This window comes from Embiotoca jacksoni, unplaced genomic scaffold, assembly GCF_022577435.1.
Source record: "Embiotoca jacksoni isolate LCO1_2020_lvr unplaced genomic scaffold, fEmbJac1.0.p SCAF_13, whole genome shotgun sequence".
In the NCBI taxonomy this organism is placed as follows: domain Eukaryota; kingdom Metazoa; phylum Chordata; class Actinopteri; family Embiotocidae; genus Embiotoca; species Embiotoca jacksoni.
The window spans coordinates 11,722,888-11,737,137 of NW_027185263.1; the positions used below are offsets into that span (position 1 = coordinate 11,722,888).

General features: G+C 39.6%; 1 protein-coding gene across 2 annotated transcripts in view; it reads left to right on the forward strand.

Annotated features, from left to right (window-relative positions):
• Positions 1–14,250, forward strand: part of LOC138196465 (disks large homolog 4-like) — a 68,637-nt gene that overhangs the window by 6,751 nt on the left and 47,636 nt on the right. The window contains exon 1 of one of the 2 annotated variants that reach the window (XM_069146515.1): positions 3,178–3,451. The exons of the other annotated variant lie outside the window; for it this stretch is intronic. Coding sequence (XP_069002616.1) covers positions 3,410–3,451 — 42 coding nt within the window. The 5' untranslated portion in view covers positions 3,178–3,409. Of the gene's footprint in view, positions 1–3,177; positions 3,452–14,250 lie in introns of those variants that run through there. 2 annotated transcript variants of the gene reach the window in all.

Sequence of the window (14,250 nt, forward strand, 5' to 3'; positions counted from 1 at the left end):
GCTCTTATCTGAAATTCAGGTCACGGATTCAGAGGTTTTTACCTTCCCGTTTGGCAAAGAACACGAGGCTGCCCCAGAGCACCAGTCACATTTGAATGATATGCTTTGTAACTGTAATGATACACCTACATATGTGGCTTCGGCCCTGGAAAAACACTGAACACTTAGGTGAAGAACACGACATGAGCTAATGACACGCTGACAGTTTGAACACAGATGTGCTCGCGCTCCACACAGTAATGTACAGGCGTGCATATTTTGTGCGATTTGTTTGTCTCTGGCTTTGTATCTTCATGTTCCTCTTATAGGTGATGTCAGTTGCCTAGCAACCAAGCAATCAGGACCCGATTGTTGCCATGACAACATGGCAGGGGTATCATCATGGAGAGAATAGAGATGAAAGGAGGAAGGGAGGGAGGGAGAGAGGAGAGGAAAAGAGAGATAGGGAGCGATGGAGAGGAAGAGAGAAAGAGAGAGAGAGAGAGAGAGAGAGAGAGAGAGAGAGAGAGCCCTGCCATTGAAGGGTGTTGATAATGTGAAGCCCACAGCGAGCAGGTAGGAGGATGACCTCTGTGTAGGCGGCAGCAGAGAATGCTCATGAATGCGGAGAATAGAAAATTAATGTTTGGTCTTATGCGGCTGGATCGGCGGGTTACACAGCGTTTGACACTGTTCTAGCAGGCTTCATTCCAGATGGAAATGTCACGATGTGCTCCAGTTGTCTTTAGTTACAGACAGCAAAGCTGAGGCAGAAGCCACAGCTCAGTGTGTCGCTCAGGTCCAGAGGGCTTTGGGCCTAACCTCTGCAGGTGTCATAACCCATCCATCACCTGACAGCAGTCCCCTGTAAAACAGTCCAATGGGGTCACGGTGCATTTACTCTGTTTATTACCCCCCACCCAGCTCTGCTTCTCCCTCAATACAGCCATGTAGCAGGAAGAGACAAGGCCTCAGAAGGACCGGAACTGGACACAAATACATCCATTATGATGACAATTAGGCTATGAATAGGAATTATATTTAGCGTCAAAATATTAAAAACATCAGCTTGGAGAGACTAATCAGCCAACATGGCTGGAAAAAAGAGCTACAGTAAAAAAAAAAAAATCTACTACTGTTTGTACATGCCATGTTTTTACATTTGATAAAATACTTAATGGTTAAATACTGCTCTTATTTCTTGGCAACTAAAGGTTGGGCTAAAGTTGACCTTAAAGCATCTAATACATGCCCTCAAATCATACGCCAGGAAGTTATGTGAATTTGTTGTGCGAATACAGAAATGCAATTTATTACCATGATATTGTCAGAATTCATAAAGGATGGCTACAGTATGTTACCATATTTATTCCCCGTCTAATAAACACTGATTATTGTAGTTAAATTTTTTTTTTTAAATCTTGAAAGCCAAAGAGATGTTCAATGTCAAAAAAAAGGTAGGCAACAAACTCTTTAAAGTGGCCTTTAGTGATATTTGGCCTTCAACGGAAACAATTCATTGGTACATCTTTAAAGAGTCGGCAGACATTAAGGGGAATTGTGTATCCTTTATCAGTGCTTTGAACGTAATGATGAAGCTGACTGACGCTTGTGCAGAGATGAATACCCGCCGTCGTCACAGCAGAAGAATTCTTCTGGTAACACCTGTGGTTTTCATCTCTAATTTTCCGATTATCTCCGTGTGAGGCTGATGTGAATTGGAGAGGTGAGGAAGTAGGTGAGGCTATATTAAGCAACTACAAAGTTTGTCTAAGATGTCTGTGTTTGAAAAGCATCATAGAAAATAAAAATCCTTTATATAAGAAAGAGATCTGAGCGTCCAGCCGACGATACGGGAAACTATTGGTCACGTTATAAAGGTGCATTATACAGTATGTACGAATCACACTGACATCAAATGAATGAAGAGTCGAAGAAAAAGCCGCCCATGTGAGGACCTCCGGATATAAATCAATAAATACATTTTAGAATACCGAGACAAATGTCTTTCAGGATTTGCTTTTGAAATAAGACAAACTGGGCTCATAATTACTAGTAAGCATAATTTTTTTTCGACACAACAGATTTTTTTATGATGACATAATCCTCTGATAGTTACAGGTAACCATAACAATAACTATCGCTGCAACAAATGATTTGGATTTCATTACCAACATTTCTTGATTAGCCAGTAAAGCCCAACCAATACTGAATTTTTGGGGCCAATACTGACATTAGGAATAACAAAAAAATCTGATATTGATAAATTGATCAAAATCTAACTATGAATTCACACACACACACACACACACACACACACACACACACACACACACACACAAATAGAAAATAGTAATAACAAGTTTTTCATATCGCTGCATATTAGCCAGTGCTGGTAAATCTTTGATAGGCCAATATCGACAAACAAAATCGTTCAACCGACATATTGGTCAGGCTCTATTGTCGAACAAATGTCAGATCAATGAAATATCACAAAATAGAAAAAATAAATAAAAAAGCCCTCCACAAGTTCTGAGAGCCCTTTACATTGTGAAATTAGTTGGTTTGTCCGATCAAGATATCCAGATTGGAGTGCAAAACTGAGGGGAGAAGAACAACCTTAAATGTGAAGCTGGAACCAGAAAGGTTTTGCATGTTTTTTTCTTCACTAAACAGTAAATGATCAACTGAAGATCAAAATTGCTGTTGACATATCTGATTCAGTGTTTGAGGGGTACAGAAGATTTCAGAATCTGCCCATCAATGGCACGAATATGCACCTGTGAAATGAGCAGACAGGCTACAGTTAAAGTACTGGTTGCACAGAGATAAATATGCGAATACATAGAGATATTGCATAACAGAGAGATATCTGTGTCAAAAAGTTCTAATTTTGCATTTTCATCAAAACATTTGACCTCTACCTGATGTGTTTGGTAACGTCCATGTGTCTGATGACGAGTCAAAAAGGAAGCGAAGAGCAGCGAGGATGGAAGCACACCGTAGTGTTTATTTCACACACACACACAAAAAAAAAAGAAGAGGAGAAAAATAAAATAATACAGACGGCTGCCTCTCTGTCTCTCCGTCCCTCTTCCCTCTTCCCTCTCTCACTCACCGGCAGTGGCAAAGATATTTTATGAGTCACGGCTGGAGCGGGCTGCCACAGTCCTCTCTATTCAGACCCTTGCCTTTAACATCAAGATATATCCAACACCAACAACAACTCTGGCTTCCAGGAAAACTCTCTCTCCTCGTCTGCTACGACGCCCCCTCCCCCCTTCCCTCTTTCCCCCTCCCTCTTTTTTTTTTTTGTATTTCCCCTTCCCCAGCCTCCCATCTCTCTCTCTCTCTCTCTCCCTCTCTTTCTCCCCAACCCTCTCCTCTACTGCGGGTGTCTGGGAGGCTGTTTTTCCTCTGTCTCTTGCTCATGAAGGGCCGCACTAAGCTCCCTTCTCTCTGCCCGTGTGTGGTAGGTAAATTCACCTCTCCGTTTGTGTCGTCCTTCTCCTTCCATCTCTCTGTTGCTGCCTCTGTTTTTGCATGTTAGCTCAAAGTCTGCTAGTCGCTCTGGCAGGCTTAGGGGAGGTCTGTATCTACAGCTGTGCATATTCCATCGAACATGCTTGTAATCTGCTCCACTGTCATAGATGAATCAGAAACATGCATATGAGGATTTTTTAAAATTTTATTTTGCTCTCTTTGTACGTTTGCTCTGGGTAGGTTTAATCATCCACTTTAGTTATTACGTATGAATGTGGCCTGGCCCATGTGGGTGTGTATGTACCAGTGAGCGTGTTTAGACATGCATAATGAGTAAAACTCTCGCAGACTTGTTGATTAAAGCATTACAGATTCATGTATACAATGGTTTTAATCTATGTCTGGATAGAATTTGTCAAAAAACATTTGGATACAATTCATATTCTTATGCACCTCTATCCTTCTGAGGACATTAGGAAACAAGACTAGTGTCCTCCTAAGACAGAGATGTCCAAATTCTTTCCCATGAAGGGCAAAACATGAATCTGTACAGAGGGCAATGGGCAAAACAATTTATGTTTGTTTTATGTGAAGTTACATTTCATTAAAATGTGATATATTTTACAGAACATTTGCATTTTAAATCTAATATAACAAAGATACATCAAGATAACATCACTTTTTCATCTGCTCAAGATTAGGACAATCATCCTGATCACAAAAAAATGATATTGAAGATGATGTCATTACAAAGGTCATTTCATTTTTAGGGTTACAGTAAAAGCTGAAGATCAACATCAGGTTTAGGAACACAGATTAGGGAATGGGCTTTCTTCTCATGTCCTGGGTGTTACAGGTCCCATTATGTTGAAAACAGGATGTTGTGTGTGTCTGTGAAAATGAAAGAGTAGGAGAATTAGGAGAAGTCCAGAGCTCCTCCAGCCTTAATTAGCTGACACGATGATCCTCTGCTCTGGCTGGTTGAGTGTTATGGTACTTAATACAGTTCCACAGCCAGAAAACACTGTGTTTGTGTGTGTCGGTGTGCGTATGAATGTGTGGGCTTGTTTTCATATTCCGGTGGGGACTGCAACCTGAATGCACCCTAGCCCATATGGGGGTGGGGGTGGAGGGGGGGGTTGTGTTACTATGGGGACAAAAACAGAGGTCTGCTCTTTGAGGGTTAAGTCTTGGTTTTAGATTTAGAGGTAGGTTAAGGTTAAGGTTGGGCATTTAGGTGTGATGGCTAAGGTTGCAGTAAGAGGCTGTAGGGAATCCATCATGTCAATAAGTGTCCTCACAGGAACAGTTATTATGGTTTGTTTGTCGGGTCAGATTGCATATTTATGAATGTAAGTATCTCTCAATAAGGAGAATCATTATTTTTATTGACTTTATGATTAGAAAGTAATGCAGTCAATGCATTGCATTAACTATGTTTTGCTGTTAAAGTGCACCAGCAGCTTGGATTTTAAATGGAAACAACAACAGAAGTTAAAAGCACCGAGTCTAATTCAAGGGTATTTACATCCTCATCAGATTGAGCCAGTTGTAAATGTTCCACAGTTTTATTGGATAAAATATGAAAAAAAAAAAAAAAAAGAGTTATTAAAAGACCTGGCTTTAATTGTAGTTGTTACATTTGCATCTGTTGTCAACATAAAAAGCCAAAGAAGTGTCAGTCAGACTGTCAGTATCACCTTAGTTGGTTCATCGTGACACAAAAACCTCAGAGGTACTCCAGGAAATCTCCAGGAGTTCTGGATCAAAGTGTTTTGGACAGATGAGACAGCAGACTGAGCCGCGCATGAGTGATGGACGGGTGAAAAAGTAAACACAGCTCATTATCTAAGGCATATCTCATCTGTCAAACATGGTGGAGGTGGTGCTAAAGCTTGGGTGAGTATTTCTGCCAGGGAAGTGACTGGAGTTCATTGATAATTTCACAAGTACCGGCTGCAGCAGGATGAATGGGTTTATGGAAACATTTTGACTGCTCACATCCAAATGATGATGAACTTAAACATACGGCCAAAATCAGGAAAGGAGGTTTGCAGGATCAGACATATCGTAATGTTCTTAACTGACTGAGTCACTAACTTGACCTCAAGTTCAACTCAGCACCTGTTCAATTTGCTGAGAAACAGTTGGAAGGCAAAAAAACAAAAAAAACAAGTAGGAAGTGAAGATGGCAGCGATCCCGGTGCCTATAACACCTATAACAAGAGTGTGCTGAGGTGTATGGGTCACATACATCAATCAGTCTTTGGCTATAAAGGATTTTCAACCACATATGAAAAGTTTAGGTGAATTAGTTTAACATTATCATATTACACCCTCTAAATTTGAAGGTCCATGTATAAAAAGGGCTGCAATTCCTACACAGTTCATCGGATGTGGATGTAAGTGCCCAGATTTTATAGCTGAGAATCAGCTGATTAAACTCACAGTGATTTTGTATCTGCTTTAACCTACATCAGTCATCATCATTAGTGTCTTGATATTAATGCTAAAATCATATTTCAACACATTTTAAACAGAGAAATGTGACTCATAATAAGACTTTTACACAACACTGGCTCTTAAATGAAAACTGATATAGGGCCGAACAACCTCAAAGCAACTTGATCCTTCAATATTCATGCCACACTAAGCAGAATGAGAAAAATGAGCTTCATATTGTGTTTGACAAGCTAACACTACGACTTGGCTCCAAGTAGCGGCAACAAATTAATTAAACCTTCCACAATACTGTACTGACAATAAAATACATGCAATTTTTCCGGGTATTCATTTCTCTATTATGAAGTTGAACTTACTGTCAGCAATGTTTCAACATCATGTTATTTTGTTGCCATGTGCAGCTGTACAGTTTGATGAGCGCTGTAATTGACCAACTGGTCTATGACCAATTAGTTAAAAAGGATGCTGATGGGAGTCCCATCTTGTTTACTGCTGTCTTTCATTTCATACTGAGATGTTTTCTTCTGTCAGACTTGTTTGTGAGTCCACAGCCTATGGTCAGCGAAAGCAATTTAATTGTCTGTATAGTAATGATATACTTCTTCGTAGAGGTAATTTCATCAAGTCAGGTGAAGTTCTCATAAACAGCCGGTGTGTTAACCGGAAAATTTCTTTCATTATGTGTCTGTTTTCTGCAGTTGCTATGACAACGTAAACATTGCTTGCAAGATAACGCACTGTGATTACAGTAAGCAGTTAATTACTATGTGCTCTTAAGTCACTGCTAGAAGGAAGCTTACTTACGTGTTACTTGAATAAAATGTTCAGTTCTGATGATCCATGCTGTCCACTTACATTATATTTTAGTGCCATTCATAAGAAATGAGTGTTTCCCTGCCGACTTACTGCAACAAAGTCAAAAAGCACAACAATGAATGTGCTTATAATACCTCTTACTGGTTATCACTAACAGCTTTGCTTGCTGCTGTGTGTTTTGCAGTCATATTATTAAAATACATTATATCCTATTGTTGGCCATATAAAAAACAGCATTGTGTTACAGAAGCTTTTACTCAGTTCAGTTAACTTCTCTCTTTTTCATTTTTGTCAGTGTTATTTCTCCAGTTTTAAACCCACACACTTGTGCCCATGTTTTCAAATGGCAGTGGTCGGCAAGTGGTGGAGCATAATTACTGCCAGTCAGACCTACCTGTTGGCACACGGTTACTCTGTTTTCATCGGCTTGGCTTGAAGCTGGGCCGTGACTGACTAGACCGATACCCCGCTGTGTTCGCTACTTGCCAAGCCAAAGCTATGAGTGATGGCCTAAGTCTCTTGGTTGCATTTCGTCAGAGGTAACTCCAAAAAAAACAGGGAAAAAGACCAAAAAACAAATCTACTTCTACTTTGACAGTCTATTAAAAGTATAAAGCAATTTCTAACTCTGAGAATGAGCTCGCAAGTGCATCTGACCAGCGAGAGCTGCAATACAAGTCGATCATCATTAAAACATGTCACCCAAGTCTTCTCTATTACACAATGCTTCATTCACCAAATGTTTACGGCTATCTTACCTCCATCAAAGAAGCAAATCTATAATGACAAGTGCTCATTTACAGTATGTTTGAAAGGTGTCTAACAGTCAGCACCAGAGCACAGGAGCAGACATAATTAATGCTGCATTACTGGAGGAGAACAACATGAACCAAAGTAAGTCGAGTCACTCTTATTCTGCTTCCTGAGACCTTTGAGCTACAGTGTTTTGAGTGAATGTGTGATAATTGTGAGGTCATGAACCGGCACTTTACATGGTTCATAAGTATTGCCCTGATGAAATAATCATCCTAGTGGTATATCAAAGTCACAAGAAAATGACTTTTATTTAATTTAATAAAATATTATGTAATGATAAGCACTGTACTGCCCACGAAGTGAACTACATTGATTCCTGGTCATGGTCATACAAGAAAACTTACAGCATCCCACAATACAAATTTCATATCTAATTATAGACTGAGCTGCAGTCACACCCCCCAGGCAAAGAAAACTAAACTAGTCTCAACTAAACTAAAACTAAACTTTTGTTGAAGTAAAGCAGGACCTGGTTTCTCAAAACCAGCCAGTATCTTTTACAGTGTAGCCCCATGATTGAAATGTTTTAATGTGAATTAAAGGTCTAAAAGAAATCAACAGTGAGGAATTGTAATTTGAAAATGGAATTACATTTGTATGAACATTTTTACTCACTCTGTTCTGTTTCGCATTGTGTTTTTGATTAGTGAAGGAAAGATTTGTTAAACAGAGGTTTCATTATTGTAACAGGGCCCTATTAGTAAAGATAGTTGTATGTCATGTCTATTACAGCATTCATAGCATTAAACTAGAGCAGTGATTCCCAAACTGTTGTATGCGGACCAGTGGTGGCACGCGGACCAGTGGTGGCACGCGGACCAGTGGTGGCACGCGAACCTCCACCTGGTGGTACGCAAGAGTCGTAAGAGCATTTCTGAAAAGCCAAGTAATTGCACTCCAACTGGCCCAGGGTCCAAATTTTTTTTAATTCTTTTTTATTCATTAATTTATTACACATAACAGTTCTTCCGTATTCATATAAAATTATAATGGGACTCATCAGTCATTGTTTTTAAAATGAGTGGAATTTTTAAAGGGCTATAAAGTTAAAAAAAAAAAAAAAAAAAAAACTGTTGAGAGACAAAGCTGGCCCCAACAGGTGAGTGAGAGAGAGAGAAACAGGGAGCTGTAGGCCACAAACAGCCGTTTCTAAGCACCTTCCCTCTGATGATTTTTAAAGTTTGCCAATCTTTGATCTTGAGGAACCACCAGGAGTCTTTTAAATTTAAATGAACATGAAGTTTTGAAGCCTCAAGTCTAGCATTTAGGCCGACATGTTCTTGTTTTTAGAGGCCAGAAGTGACAATATTTGGACGAGTTAGGGTGGAGCAAGCAGCGGCTACTGAATAACTGAGGATATATGCCCACCCACTTACCTAGTCAAATTAAATCTAGTATTATAGAGCCAATATACATTATTAGTATATTATGGCATGTGCATCGAAGCATTGCATTGGCCTGTTCATAAGGTTAGAAGTGAAGTTGAGACACATGATTGCTGATTCAGACCAGGTTAGAGAGAGCTGTTTAACTTGTGGGTGGTTCCGGTTTATAATGGACAGATTTCAGTACAGACTGGAGCCCGAGTTGACAGTTTGTAGTGATCTTTCGTTCACATTTTTTCACATCATACATGTTTAAGTCTCAGATGGAAGACAGCTGGCGGGGAATCGTCTCAGTACTGTGGACAGCACACTGCTGTTGTGTTTAGTGTGGGCGGACACACAGCACAACCAGCCAGTGAAAGGGAAAGTGAGGTGATGGTTGTAAAGAATTAGACCAGTAGCTGCAGTGAGACATTATTCGCTTGTCACCTGAAGAGAATCATCTGCGTGCTCTCATGATTACAGTGTGGATGTACTCATCTCATTTGGGGGTGGTAAAGATAATTACTTCAACTTCAACTCCACCACATGACATACAGACATACAGATGGATCGAAAAATTGTTTCTCACAGTCCCACTGTGTGCAAATAAAAAGACAAAACAAGAAAAGCATAAATATACAACAACAAAAAACCAATAAAACAGACAATGTTTTTATTACGCCCAAGAGCTCAATTTAACCATTTAATGCCTGCCTCTAAGCATGTCTGCTGCTACCAGAAGGAGAAAAACGAATGCATTCCTATGGTGGAACATTTTTGGCTTTTGAAGTGTGTTGAAGGTGTAACATGCACGCCATACTTCATGCATAATGCATCGCTCCAAGTCATCCCTGGTGGTGATGACTCCATTTGGGCATGTACAATTTACACAGCCGGATGATTCTGCAAGAGACAGAACCAGGAATATCAGATGTGAAACATTACGGTTTGCCTGTAGAGCAACCTTTGAGTGCTGCTGGTGCGCCTGCCACTGATCTGAAGCACTTCTCTACCACAGGACCCAACGTGTCCAGGTTATGGATTGTTCTTGTTACGGTACTAGGAATGAATTAACCTCTGTGCAATTAAAGGGAAGGAGGAAAGGGTTTTAACGGTAACCAGAAGTCCTTATCTTTCCCTGACATATGAATTGCTAATATTACATAAATAAGAGCCAACAAATAAGCCAACTGATTTTCCTTGTTGCAAGTTAAACAAGATATCCAAGCAAAGACAAATCAGATATCGCAGGTTCTGTGTAGGTGTGAATACTACAATTCTCACCTTGGGTGTTTTCCTACTCTGTAGAGCTGAGGCAGTCTGAGAGCCTCAGGAGATTCCCAGTTGTGTTTGCACTTTAGTTAGACTATTCCAGCGTCAAAGCTGCTGAGTGCTGGAGGTTAGAACAGGCTGAACATTAGAGGTTGTTGTGCAAGTGTGATACAAATTTTTTTTCCTAAACTGTTTGGATTAGCTGCTATCGTTGTGTGGCGGTATAAATGCCAATGAATACAATCATTGTAAAATTCAACAAACAAGCAAACAACTGTTTAGAGAAACAGTCCAGACAGAGCGACAAATGTTGTCATCCAATGACGTGGACTGAAGCATTTTTTCTTGTTCTTTTATTATCACTCGTTATCATTCAGATGAATCATTGGAGGACGTGTAAAAATATGGGTTTAATCAGTTACAGGATAATTCTGGTTTATTTCAATCTGGCATATTATGCAATAATGTCGCTATGGTGTCTCGGTGGGTCATGCTCACGTTGCATTCTACACCTGCATTGTAGAGATTCGGGAAACAAGGAGTCACACAAAAGAGCAAAATATGTACTGTGTACAGCTGACCATCAAACTGAGAAGACTTGCGGTCATCCTCACAATGGTCCATGGGATAATCTGCCACTGAATTTAGCTGTTTTCAGATTCCAGAGAGTCATCGTCACACATGTTAACAAGCCAGTGAGAATACATGATGGCTGGAGGAAGACGAAGGATGATTAGGTCGGATGGCAAGTATGCTCAGATGTAGATCCCTCATGTAGTTTGTAAAAAATCTCTTATAGGTGGTTAATATCTGCACTTACTTTCAGTCAGACTTCAATCTTTAAATTGATTCATGAAAACATGTCATTTTTGGAAAGCTACAGGGAGCTTGTTATAGTACCACGACATACGCCATTTTGTGTGAGTCCTTATTTCTTTTCCTCAGAGGAGGAGGAGGAGAGTGCAAAGTTAACGTGACCAATAGAGCCACAACAGCCACATGGCAGCTACACCAAGCTGAAATAAACCAGAATTTCCATTTAATTTCTGTTCTTTAAGAAAGAACTACAATCATTCAAAATTGCTTCGTATATTATTAAAATTAGGATACCACTTGCAGTGCATTTACATTTGGTAAGGTAATGTTTAAGGGGTAATATCATTTATATTTGTACTTAAGCAGAGCTGATTCTCCAATTAAGAGTAGTTAATCTGACAACACTGCTGTAATCAATACATTTGAAAATAATATATACAGTCCTTTCTAGCATGAATAAAATGCATCATTAAGAATGAAAAAAAGTAGTTCCAACTTTATTTTAATTGTTAAGATTTTCTGTTTTGGTGCCAATAAAACAAAAATATAACACTAAATAATATTAGTTTCTTAATGTCAGTCAGTTCCCCACTTTTTAGTTGGAGCAGCAGCTATTTGATCACACACATCTTAGAAAAAGCTGAGCAAATGTAAAGTCATTGTCCTAGAGTGCATTCAGACTGTATGCAGGGAGATCAAAAAGGACTTTTGCTTATTCTGGATCAAATATTTAAGTTTCCATACAGTCAAATGCAAACATGTCAATGTTGGGCCTTTGATGTCTTTTCTTTTGTTATCCTCAATATAGAGGAAAACCATTAAAGGTATGTTCTTTTCTAAACTAGTGATAATACCAAGATTCAAAAATGGCTCGCAGGAAAGATGAGAAAATGTTGAGACTGGTCCATCTGACTCTACCTACAGGGTAGGCTTAGCACAGTTTTTGGCACTTGCAGACTCACTGAACTGCTCTCATAGTCAGAGTGCTTCTTTATACTCTGAGAAAAACGGTCTCATGTCTCACTCGTGTCACATGTAGTAGTAACACAAGAAACCTGCCTTTAAGTCAACAATCCCTCGTGACAGGAACGTCATGTTAAAGATGCAGTGACCAAAAAGCTGCTGGCAAGTGGACTATTTGTTAGGGATCTGCCATCCCCTGCAGATGTTGTCATGGAAACACTCTTGGTTGTTTTTTTTTCTTCTTCCTCCCTCCCTCCCTCTCTCTCCCTCTCTCTTTCTATCATACAATGCAGCATTAGGATATTAATGCTATACTCTACACACCACAGCTTAGGTTTCCATGTGACTCCCACTCTTACATAATGCTGTAGTGGAAGGGGAAAGCCACTTACAGTAACCATAGAAATCAGACCGTATCTGCGGTGATTACAGATGTTGTTAGTCATAGCCATCGCTGTGTGAATGTGCTGTTGAATCGATGGAAATCTACATAAATGTATAAACATGTGGATCTTTTAAATCTAGAAATCTAGTTTCATACATAGAGATGGAAGTAGTAAGGGATGACATCACCCCGTTTTGCATTGGAGCCAGATTGAAGCATAGAGAATGGCTTTGTGGTCGGCACCATCTTTTCCGGTTGGAGCCAGGATGTTCCAAATATGGGCAGAGGGGGAGAACAGAGAGAGAGAGAGAGAGAGACACTTGAAACCTGATTAAAGCTCATAACTAATGCCTACAGCATCATTGGTATGTTAGCTAATGGGGCAAAGTGCATTGTACACATTCTACTTAATGCTTAGATGATATATAAAATGCATTAGAATTAGAGACCACTAGGAAAATAAAGATTTATGAATTCAGGGTTTTCCCTAGGGTTGTGGAGGGTTTAAGTGCTGTGGTAGTGGTGTGTGTGTGTGTGTGTGTGTGTGTGTGTGTGTGTGTGTGTGTGAGAGAGGGTGGGGGGGTTAGGGTTATTTGACTAAAATCTTGGAGTAAAATATTTTGGAGTACTATCATTACAATATGTATTTCAGAATGAACCGTCTGCCATAACAATAATAATCACCAAAAGTGTTACAGAGCTACAGTGGCTTCAGTGCTGTGAAAAAGCATTTGGATGCTACACCTAAACGTTACAATTGTAGGCAAAACCCTGGAAAAAAAACTGGATATCTGAATTCCTTTATTGTCTGTTAGTACAGTGAAAAGAAATAAACTAACAAACGGCAAAACTTCACATAGAAAATGTAATTGCCTCCTCCACTGACCAATGGTGACAAAATAACATTCATACTTTTTCATTATATCACAACTGCATGAAAACAATGTACATGCAACTCGAGTTCATACATGAATCAACCGCCTGTCCTGCCTCACCCAAACAGAGCGTGTCGATTGGTCCAGACCAGGAACGTTTCTCAAGACACTCACAGCCCTAAAGATTTCTCTCATTAAGGCACTTCAGCTTTGGTTTAAATTTCAAGCTGTGATTGTTGCGACTTGTATGTACACAGTACAGTTTTATAGGTTGGTCCAACTGTATATACAGACTGGTTATATATATATTTAAAAAAAACAAAACATTTTAATGACATGTCTGTGTTTTTGTGAAAGCACAGAGGCAGCCCAGACTTGTACTGTATAAACAGTCATACCCAGACTAACATGACATCCCTCCTGCTGCGCATACATGTCGGCGGTTGTTGAGAGGAGAAATAAAAAGGTTACTCTAGGTCAAAGGAGAATCATAGGAAAGGAATTCCTTCCAGTGACCATAGCTGGTAAATCAGATGCATAATTTAATTGTTGCAAAACAGATTAAAAACTTGTAACTTGGCATTTCACTTGTTCTGCTTAAATAGTAACAAAATAACTGATACCGTCACATTTAGAGCTCTAATTCAATGGGCTTTTTTGTTTGTTTGTATAAGCCATTTGAAAAGATTGCCGATTACATGATTAGGTGATGGTATTGTGAGATTACTCCTTAGGAACTTCTATAAAGAGCTCAGGCGCTATCTTTCATAGTGGAGTGTGATGTGAGGGGAACACAGGAAAAAAAAACTGTGTGGATGTGATTTACACGGAGGAGTAGAGGAAAATGCGTGGAACCACCCTTGTGTGATTTTGAAGAGGTGGCCTACTGCAAGTCTGTTAGTCACTGGTGCAATCTTTTCCACTGTACAGTCAATGCTGTCCCTTACTAAAACACATCCACTGCAGCAACCAAGGACAGAGTTTGATTTGCTTTTTTTTTTTTTTTTAGATAGAA